Source organism: Fragaria vesca, linkage group LG6 (assembly GCF_000184155.1).
Source record: "Fragaria vesca subsp. vesca linkage group LG6, FraVesHawaii_1.0, whole genome shotgun sequence".
NCBI classification, from domain to species: Eukaryota; Viridiplantae; Streptophyta; class Magnoliopsida; order Rosales; family Rosaceae; genus Fragaria; species Fragaria vesca.
In genome coordinates, this window is record NC_020496.1 from 26,486,044 (window position 1) to 26,496,690 (window position 10,647).

At 38.6% G+C, this 10,647-nt stretch overlaps 2 protein-coding genes across 2 annotated transcripts; both read left to right on the forward strand.

Moving 5' to 3' along the window:
* The first annotated feature begins 532 nt into the window (after nt 1–532).
* LOC101299787 (probable mediator of RNA polymerase II transcription subunit 26b-like) lies at nt 533–3,814 on the forward strand. Its single transcript, XM_004303802.1, has 3 exons — nt 533–1,441; nt 1,596–2,536; nt 2,979–3,814. The coding sequence occupies exons 1-2, from the start codon at nt 974–976 to the stop codon at nt 2,502–2,504; spliced, it is 1,377 nt and encodes a 458-aa protein (XP_004303850.1). The 5' UTR covers nt 533–973; the 3' UTR covers nt 2,505–2,536; nt 2,979–3,814.
* A 1,543-nt stretch (nt 3,815–5,357) lies between these two features.
* LOC101310923 lies at nt 5,358–7,264 on the forward strand. The gene is made up of 5 exons (XM_004305772.1): nt 5,358–5,548; nt 5,947–6,118; nt 6,252–6,433; nt 6,521–6,679; nt 6,964–7,264. The coding sequence occupies exons 2-5, from the start codon at nt 5,993–5,995 to the stop codon at nt 7,262–7,264; spliced, it is 768 nt and encodes a 255-aa protein (XP_004305820.1). The 5' UTR covers nt 5,358–5,548; nt 5,947–5,992.
* The last annotated feature ends 3,383 nt before the right edge of the window (nt 7,265–10,647 follow it).

Genomic DNA, 10,647 nt, shown 5'->3' on the forward strand with positions numbered 1-10,647 from the left:
TCTAAACCGAGCCGCATGTGAATTTATGTTTTTTTTTTCATATACTGGTCGTTAGCTATTAAATTTTAATCTTCTGACATTTGTAGAACAACAATTTATATTCTTTCCCTATTCGCATTTCCTACCGTTATACACTTGTAACTTCGAACCCAAGAAAAGCAAACAAACTCATAACTAGTCGACACAATGGTATACAAGATCACAATGGTATATAACGGTATACAAGATTATAACAGTACATTCTTTCCGTATTCGTATATCTCTTAGATTCGATGTACCATACCAACACAATTTCCACATTCTTTCCATAACAACCGTAGGAGAAAATAAGAAACAAAAGCCCCGGTTCAAAGTACATAGTCGGTAACCGTTCCAGAAAAAAGTAAGCAGTTTATCTTCTTCGTCATCTGCTATGATAGCATTATCTCGAAAAAGAAGAAAACCCCACAAAAAAAAAAAAGGAAATAAAAAAATTCCAAGGTCTGAAACAGAAAACAAATAAGAAATAAACTTGGGTCAAAAACCAAAAGCTGAAGGGCGGTATTCCTCATACCCGAACCTTCCCTGGTGTCTCTCTCCCTCCCTGGGTTCCTCTGCTTTTTCTTGTTCACCAAACACCCCCATAATTTTTGATCAAACCCAATTACCCTTTTGATCATACCCCCTCCCCCAATCCAAATCTTTTCACTTTTCAACTTTTCCCCCACAAAAGTAGGTGATTTTTTTTTCATTCTTCTCCTGTCAAGTTTGGATTATTTTTTTTGGGTTCAGACAGACATTGATTGGGTAGCTTCTGTTATCTTTTGATGTATCTGTTTCCGATCATCATTACATTTTAAAACAAAGTTTGATTCGATTGTAAGGACAAGAATTAACCGATTATCATATCCTACCGCATTTAATTGATTTTGAGTTTATGGTCAGTGGGACAATCTGATCTGATTTTTGATCCGGAGCTTGGTTTTTTCCGGTCATGGCGACCACGGCCAAGTCTTCTGGGTCTTCTTCTTCGCTGAATTACTGGCGGAGCTATTTCCGGACGGCGAATTCGGACATTTTCGGCATCATTGACCATGCTATTATGGTCGCGGCGGTGGATTGTCCCAAGGAGTTCCGGCTGCGGAGGGATCGGGTGGCTGAGCTGTTGTTTTCTTGCCGGATGAGCCGGTGTTCGGGTTGCGAAAAGGTTGAGCTGGTGGTGCCTTGTGATCATGGTGAAGGTGATGAGGGTGTGGACGGTAGTGGTGGGGATGGAGATTTTGGAGGTGGGGCTAGTAAAGAGAGCAAGGTCAATAGCACCAGTAGGGATGATGATCAGGTGATGAAGAATGATAGCAATTACGGATTGGCTGAGGCTTTGACTGATGAGATTGAAGAAGAGTCTCAGGTTTTCGAGGAGGTTCTGAGGATCAAGGAGGTCTTCCAGAATAGTGAGCATGAGGTATTTCACTACTGAGATAATCTCTGTTTTAATCACTTCTCGGTTAATTTGATTGTAGAGTTGTGTGTTTCTGACATTTTTTGGGGATACTTTTAGCTGTGTTTTGTTGGTGAGAGTGGTTTAGTTTTTTGATTGATCGAAATGTTTGTGGCAGTCTGATGCTGTGTTGTATGAGTCATTGAGGAAGCTTGAGTTGATGGCTCTGTCTGTGGAGACTCTCAAGGCAACTGAGATTGGGAAGGCGGTGAACCGATTAAGAAAGCATGGATCAGTGAAGATTCGTAATCTGGTTCGAGCACTGATTGATGGGTGGAAAGTTATGGTGGATGAGTGGGTGAATGCTACTACAGCTATTGCTTCTGGGGGAACTGAGGTTATTTCGGACTGTGTTGATCCATCGGTTGATTATGACTTTGAGGAAGGACTCCCTACTCCTCCATTGGATGAAGGAGCTTTCTTTGCTACTCAAACCACCTCAATGGAACTGTCTGAGTTCTTTGATGGTATGGAAGATTATGGGAACCCTCGAAACAATGGGCAATACACGAGGAATCGTGAGAATGGAAGAAAACCCTCATTGGAGAAACAAAAGTTTGTGAAGCAGGAACAACAGTATGAAAGTGATGAGGGGAATGTGCTTCCGAGGAAAATAAAGAGTGAACCAGTGATGGTGAAACAAGAAGTTGATGTGAAGCCAAATAGACCCTCAAACACCAACTCCGGCCCTCGCAGACCTCCCAAAATAACTATGGAGCAAAAAGGTGTCAGTAGTGTAACGAATATTGAACAAAGAACAGAAAAGTCTTCTATTCAGAAGAGGCAAGTCACTGGTCAGCAGCAAGATAAATATAAGTGTTCAGATGAAGTTGCAGTCCAAGTGAAGCTTGAAGCTACAAAAAGGAAACTCCAGGAGAGCTATCAACAAGCTGAGAATGCCAAGAAGCAACGGACTGTACAGGTAATGGAATTGCATGATCTTCCCAAGCAGGGGCTTGGCCATAGGAATCCACATGTGAAACATGGAAACCACATTCGACAAAGGGCTCTTGGGCGGAGATTCTGATCGAAGGAAGAAGTTGTTCCATTGGGTCAGAGGTAAATTCCCTTGTGTTTCTCAGTACCTGTAAATTGTGTCAAGTTGCTTGTCTATGTTCTGTTTGGTAGTGTTGTACTCGTCACTTAGGTGAGCTCTTTTCAATTGGGTTGGTGTAGTGGATGTTTTGATTGATGTGCAAGTACTAAGCTTGCATTCCATACCATCTTCTGCAACTTCCATGGTTCAATTCTGAATATGTACAAAGAGCTGTATTTGACATGTGAAAGAAGAACGTAACTGGCTTTTCTTTCCTTCATTGATTTAGATACTTTATATTGCATGCCATAACGTAATGTTGTAATGATTGTTGTGAATGGGCGCAAGTTACATTATGATATGGTTATAAGTATCTTATGTTTCTGTGAGTGTTTGGCCGTACTTTTCTGCGATTGCATTTGTCTTGTGCCCTCTTATTAACGGGTTGATTATTTGTTTGTGCAGTCGGGATCCATAGACAAAAAAAAGAAAAAACAAACCTTGATCTGTTGAGGAGATCCTGTTTAGCTCATCATCAGCCACCGGTGATGTAGAGGCCCTGTATGCTGATATGGTTCATTTGCATTCCCAGGCAGACAGGGTGTTCTAATGGATTTCAACATATACACCAACGGATAACAACTCCCAGGAGATTTATTTTACCTTTAAATGCAAAGACCATCCTGTTGTGCTATCATTTGGCCCGTTGCGACTTTATACATCAATTATAATGGACTACATGTTTGAATTAAATCTTTTTTAGTTAGGCGAACTATACTCGTGCAGAGGATATAGGAAGTAGGAACGTGTAGAAGAAACATCTTTGGTGCTAGTTGAGACTTTGCAAGCGATCCAGATTAATTGGGTTGATTGTGCTCCTTGCATTATCTTTCCGAATGTGGAATGATAATATTGACCAAACATGGTTTCTGTTAGACACATTGTTACTTGGAGATCAAATAATATTGGTTGACCTCACAGCTTTCTGCTTACAGTTCATGGACGGTTATTTTGTATGTGTTATGGACGGGTCCTCTTCCTGTCTGTTACAGATTCTGGTGCAGGCAAACTCGCCTTTCTACAGGATCGACAGGTAATATTAGCAATATTTACCCTGCCAACCGGTGTTTGGTAAATCTGAGGCAGTTGTGTTACTACAGTAACATCTGGCATAGTTGTATTACCCGGCTGGATCAGAACTGCAGATTCAGACATGAATCCACCTTATCATGATTTTGATTCAGTCTTGATTGCCTGAATTCTCCTATATACATGCTGCACATAGTCAGTTCTGTGTAACTAATTTCACTGAATACACTCCTATATGTTTTGCTGCTTTCCTATTTGTTAAAGCTGCCTTGTTTTTTATTTCACTTACTGCACTGTTTTAGGGGCATGTAGTGTAGCTAGTTCATCATCAAATTGAGTAATTTTTAAACCTACTTACTGCTTCCCGATATGTCTTCCGAGGGAAGGAGGAAGAGGTGGGAAGAGTGGTGAAACATGGTTTTCTTTATGTAATGTCTTTGTTTCAAGTATTTTTTGTTGAAGATGTGAGCTTGTCTGCCTTTGCTAGATAAGAAACCTGCTGTTCTTTTTACTTATGAAGTATGTAGCCAGTCTCATTGCTTCCATCATGATATGGAAGGTGGAGTGGGCAGTGCTTCTCTCAGCCATTGCTTCTTGTTTCTAATAACCTTAGAATGTGGGTAAGGATTAAGGAATTAGGTGGGAGTCAAGGGACTTATTGTTAACAATAAACACCTTGGTTTATTGTTATTTTGGTGCGTGAAGGCTACAGATGCATCCAAATAATCTGTTTTCGGGCTCATGACACTTTATCATGTTGAGCTTATTAGAAAATTCAGTACCAACTTTCTTCCACAAGCTTTTGCTTTCTCCGGATACATCATATCTGAAATCCAATATCTCACTCGCCCACCACTCCACTAGTGACTACGTGGGCAACAAGAACATCATGATTTCAAGAAAAGATGATTCATTTGCACTAGTAAAGATCACTTTAATTTCTGTGTTGCACTGCAACTAAGGGTCAAGAAAAGAGAAATTCTAACAGGATAAGAAAATAAAAGGCTAATATATGAATTTCTAATTCCCCACCCACAATATGCATGAAAATAAAAAAGGCAATATATGAATTTCTAATTTCCAAAGCAAAATATGCATGTCAAATGTGACTTTACGTCTACAGGAGGTTAAATGTTAAGGTGGAACATATCTTTTGTGGAATGTATTCATTGCTGAAGGCGGCGCGTAGTTATATAGATACGTGTTTTTATTTCTTGCATTTCAAATTTGGATAGAGAAATGACCACAATAATTTTCCGATGTTCTCCAACATGATCTATCTCTTTAATTTATTATCACTGAAAATTTCCTTTCTCAAAAGAGAATGTGACTGTACGTCAACCTTCCGCATTAGCCATGATCTACATCCTCCGATTAATTTGATTAATTAGTCGTCGACAATTGATTAATTGGGCAAATTTGACCCTTCAAGTCACCTTTAACTTCACAAAAAATGTCCCAAACTGCTGACAGTTTTATAACCCCCCACTCTCTACACGTTTGAAACATTTGCCAACCTGCATTTGTAAGATGTCCATTCCTTCATGAATTCCAGGATTGATTTTGAATACAAAATTAATTTTCCCATCAATTAGTCTCTATTTATATCAATTTCATCCCTTAACAGCCTCACAGAACTCGATCCGTACGATCTGGTTCTCACATTCTCTGTTAGTGTATTCCCATATGGGTACATTGGGATCTATTGCCATTGCAGTTTTGGTGCTAGTACTGCAACATGATCGAGTACATGGGAAGCATGCATATGAGAAGTTGAACAAGTGTGATATTTACCAAGGAAGCTGGGTTTACGACGATTCTTATCCTCTTTATGATTCAAGTCTCTGCAACTTCATAGAGAATGCGTTCAATTGCCAAAAAAATGGTCGACCCGACAAACACTATCTCAAATACAGATGGCAGCCCTCTTCATGCAAGTTACCAAGGTGCGTGTTCTTAGTTCTTGCTAAACCGGGAAGAAAGGATTTGAACTCTCATCTTGGTTTGGTTGTGTAGGCTTCTATATTCCGTAGCCGTAGTATACATGTGTTTATGTTTTGTTTCATTTGTTTTACCTTTTGGAAAACAAATAAAGCAGATCAAAGATACCAATGGGATAGAGAGAAGTTAACTCTAATCGTCGAACTTTGATTGTGATAGTACACTAATAACACAAAGCTACGAGTCCAACTGATGAGAGATCCTTAGATTTCGCTTGCTACTTGATTATTTTCTCTATAGATAATTTTAGGTTCAACCGTTTTAGTTTAGCTAGCTAGCTCGATGTTAATTAGTCCCTTGTGTAATATTGTTTTAACTGTTCTCTTACGATGAATGACTATAGATTTGATGTCGAAGATTTATTGGAAAGATTGAGAAACAAGCGCATCATGTTTGTTGGAGACTCGCTAAGTTTGAACCAGTGGCAATCTCTCACATGTATGGTTCATGCAGCCTCACCACAATCTGAATACACTATTGAAAGAACAGGAAGCATCTCTACAATGAAATTCCTGGTAATAATTTCTGTAAGACTTAGCATTGGGTTTTAACAATAGTATTGATCTTCAAGAAGTTAATATACAGTAGTCTCTTTTTACTTGGTTTATATATATACTTAATCCTAAGTTCCTAATTCAATATATGCAGAGTCACAATGCTTCTTTGATGCTTCAACGCAATGCGTTTCTTGTTGACATTGTAGAAGAAAGACAGGGGTGGGTTTTGAAGCTAAACTCCATTGATCATAATGATCAGAAAGCATGGAAAGACTCTGATGTATTGATTTTCAACTCATGGCATTGGTGGCTTCACACAGGAAGGAAACAACCGTGAGATCATCATTACTCAGGCCTCGGATTAAGTATATGCATTTCGATGATGAGTTACATACAACTGTGATTGTTTAATCTTTGCAGGTGGAATTTTATTCAAGATGGAGATAATTTACATGAAGACATGGATCGCCTTGTTGCTTATGAGAAAGCCTTGAAAACATGGGCTCGATGGGTAGACAAAAATGTCGATCCTACCAAAACCAAAGTGTTCTACCAAAGCTTTTCACCTACTCATTGGAAGTAAGTTTTGGAAATTATCAAATCGAGCATTACATTCAAACATGAGCATTACATATTGATCAGGTAGGTTAAACATAGAATTAATGATCGATTAGGTTAAATGCTACCAATAGATCGTCACTTGCAGTGTTTCCATGCATGAGTTATGCCTCATCAAACAAACACTACCAAAAACACTTTAGGGTTTGAAATTAGACTAACATGTTGACATTCTCGTCTTTCATTCTTATGTTGTTACTATTTATCTTAAGATCGATCTTAATGTTGTAAAAATCAACATGCAGTTCAACTGGTTGGGGGTACCCTGAAGGGAAGAATTGCAGCAGCGAAACACAACCACTAATAGCGCCACCGTATCCAAGAAGCCGGCACCCGGCAGAACTGATTGTGGAAAGAGTATTGAGCAACATGTCAAAGCCGGTCGGTTTGCTCAATGTAACAGCATTGTCACGGCTACGGAAAGATGCACACCCATCCATATATGGCATCGGAGGGCACCACGGCATGGACTGCAGCCACTGGTGTCTAGCTGGAGTTCCTGATACTTGGAACAATCTTTTATACGCTGAGCTCATTCGAATTTAGAGTACTGTTTTACTTGCAGTACTAGCAAAAAAACAATTCACACATATTTAATTCTCAAATATTATTATCAGTCACCGAAATCTGTAAGAGATACTAAATTATACAAATAACTGTGACGAATAAATTTCGTAGGGCCTATATCAATTTAGGGAAAATGCCCATTTAGTATTAATTTAAACATCTTATTTCCCATTCCAATGACAATCTTTTTCATTAGCCCATTTCAATATAAGGTAACCCTTTTTATGCCCAAATGCACAAATCTTTATGCCCAAATGCACAAATCTTTACTAAAGTCTAAACAATCCATATTATTTTAAGACTATTTTGCCCTCACCTCTTAAACATGCATAGAGAGAGAAAATGAAAGAGAGAATACTTGACGGGAATCTCACCGGACTCTGGTCACCGGCCGCTAAACTCTAGTCATCAGAATTTTCCCGACCGCCGAACTCCAGTCACCGGAATTTCCCCGACCGCTAGACTCCGGTCATCGGAATTTCCCCTGTAACTAGTTACTGACCCCCAATAACCAGTTAATGACCCCTAATAACTAATTACTGACACCCAGTAACCAGTTACTGACTATTTACTGACACCCAGTAACCAGTTACTGACACTCAGTAACCAGTTACTGATCCCCAATAATTAGTTACTGACCCCCAATAATTAGTTACGTATTGACCCATACTAATCTACTTATTTCAACTTAATGTAATAGAACAGAAGAAATACTAGAAAATAATCAAGTTACTGACTCTAATGATCAAATTACTGACCTCCAATAACTTGATTACTGACCCCTAATAATAGCTACTAACCCTAAATAATAGTTACTGACCCCAGTAATCACCCCCAAATTGATATTTTCATATAATAAGGCTCTAAATGCAAACAATTTCATCCAAATAAACAAAACATAAGTACACAAAATGCACACACGCAAAGAAACGTTGCTCTGATCTACGTAAAAAAAAAAAAAAATTACTCTGGGCACCCAACCGGAATTCCGTCCTCCTCTCAGCCTGCTCTTGCTGCTCCTCAGTTTAGCCCTAAAGCAGTCCGTGCAGAGCGGCAACAAGCTCTTGGAAGTGGACGGCTCCGACTCCCTCACGTGCCTCCGCTTCCCCGTCGTCCTTGCCAAGTCTGTAGTCCGTGCGGATCGGCAACAAGCTTCTGGAGTGGATTGCTCCGACTCCCTCACGCGCCTCCGCTTCCCCATCGTCCTCGCCAAGTCGGCTTGCTTTGACGCCAACTGCTTGGAGCAGATCCGACCTGCTCGGATCTCGACCAGTTTCAGCCTGTTTGGAGCTTGGTTGCTTGGAGATCGAATCTTCTCCTCGAGCCTCAGGCAAATCGACTCGCCGACAAAGGCGTGTTGGACCGAGACGACATGATGAAGATGATTGGAGTTGGAGATCGGAGCTCCTCCTCTTGGCTTGCCGGCGACGACGCACTGCTCCGTGGCTTGGCTTGCTGGCGACGACGCACTCTTCCTCATGGCTTGCCGGCGAGTGACGGTGTAGAGAGAGAGAGAGAGCAGATAGCAGATCGGGAGGAGAAGAAGAGAAAGAGAGAGAGAGATGAGATTTGTGTGGGTTTAATTCTATAAAGGATATTAATGTCTTTTGCACAAAAATCATTGAAATGGGCTAACAGAAAAGATTTACATTGAAGTAGGCATTAAAATCCCTGTTTTTGTGCATTTGAGCATTTTCCCATCAATTTATGTGATAAGAACAACAACGAAAATCTGTGTGAGAAGTTTTTAGTCACAGATTGCTGTGTGAATGTAAAATATTATAATTAATTTATTGATTATATGATTTAAATAGTCACAATTTTCCGTAACAATAAGTTTTTACTACTAACATCTGTGTGAAATCTTGTCAAAAAGAAAAAACATCCGTGTGAAATATGAAAGACACATTTATCTGTGTGAGATATAGCTACAAATTTTCGTGTGAAAAAGTATTTGGGCACAGATGTCAGTGAAATTTTTTTTGGCTACACTAACCCTAAAAACACCCCTGCCTCTCTTATTCATTCAAACCAGCAACCTCTTTCTCTATCTTTCTCCCCATTTTCTTTATCCCTTCATCTATCTATCTCGATCTGGGATTTAAGAAAAACTAGATCCATTTCAGGTATGTTCTTGGATCTTATCCTAATACTCTATGTTCAATTTGTTGTTGGATCTTGAATAATTTGTTTTGTGGTTCTTGATTTATGGGTTCTTGAATCATAGTCACTAGCAATTGCAGGCAATTGTCGATGATCCAGGACGCCCTTGCCCTTTTCAAATCGTTGATATCGGCTTACTCTGCCACTCTTACGTACCGCTCTTAAGGTGATTGATCTTTATGTGGTTGAACTGATTAATTTGGTTATTTCAATTTTCAATATATGTTGTAGATTGCGGCAAGGCATTGAGATCTGGACAATTTGGGTTTGAAAGATGCTAATTTTCATTATTTAATAAAACAATTTCCGCTTCTATATTTCATACTAATACATTTGTATTTCATTATTTTCAGGCAGCTGAGAAGGCCATCAAGGTGGGGTATTTACTTCTCTTGTTTCTTTTAGTCTTATTTCATCTATTGTTCTTGTGGTGATTCAATTTCATCTATTTTTCGGAAACAAACATAGTTATTTTAGTAAATTTTTTTTATTATGTTAACTCTTTTAAGAGACTTTCTATGAGTATTATTCTTTACCTGAAGCAATATCTCTCTAATATCTCAGGGATTCAGCTAATTTTCTTGTAGCAGTTGAAAATATAAAAGGATAAACGTGGAGATGATCAAGGATTTAAATTTTCATCTTGTTGTCAATGAAATCATTCTTTGTATAAAGTTAGTTTATGTTAGGATGTTTAGATTGTTCGTATATATAATCAGTAGGTTTACTTTGCATTTGTTTGCAAAGCTAATCTGTTGTTGTTGGATAGATTCACACTATTTTGTTGAAATCTTCTTCAAGAAAAAGTAATTTAATTGCAGATGTATTTAATAATTAATTTGTAGATAAATTTTTTTTGAATTGAAATTTGTTTAGTCCTTGTGATTTGAAGTCGACATCTGTTTAGTCCTGGTGGTTTTATTTTAATCTGAATAGTCCTTAAAGTCACAATTTTTCATCTAAATAGTCCTTATGGCTTTATTTTAATCTGAATAGTCATTTTGCAAAACTTTATGTGTGTAAACTAGAAGGTGTCACAAACTCACAATTGCCTTGTGTCCTTTAAATTCCCTAATTGATTCCTTTAACTTGCATGGGATGATTGCATTTTACCAATTTTATCTATCTGATGGGAACTCTCTTTCGTCTTCACTGTCTAGTCTTTAGGTACTAATGTATAGATTATTTCTACAAAATTT

Bases quoted from the DNA above. Each gene is read 5' to 3' on its own strand.
- LOC101299787 (XM_004303802.1), top strand. From the start codon at position 974: ATGGCGACCACGGCCAAGTCTTCTGGGTCTTCTTCTTCGCTGAATTAC. The intron at 1,442-1,595 runs GTATTTCACTAC...TGTTTGTGGCAG, and splicing joins TCCAGAATAGTGAGCATGAG to TCTGATGCTGTGTTGTATGA.
- LOC101310923 (XM_004305772.1), top strand. From the start codon at position 5,993: ATGTTTGTTGGAGACTCGCTAAGTTTGAACCAGTGGCAATCTCTCACA. The intron at 6,434-6,520 runs GTGAGATCATCA...TAATCTTTGCAG, and splicing joins CACACAGGAAGGAAACAACC to GTGGAATTTTATTCAAGATG. The intron at 6,680-6,963 runs GTAAGTTTTGGA...ATCAACATGCAG, and splicing joins TTTTCACCTACTCATTGGAA to TTCAACTGGTTGGGGGTACC.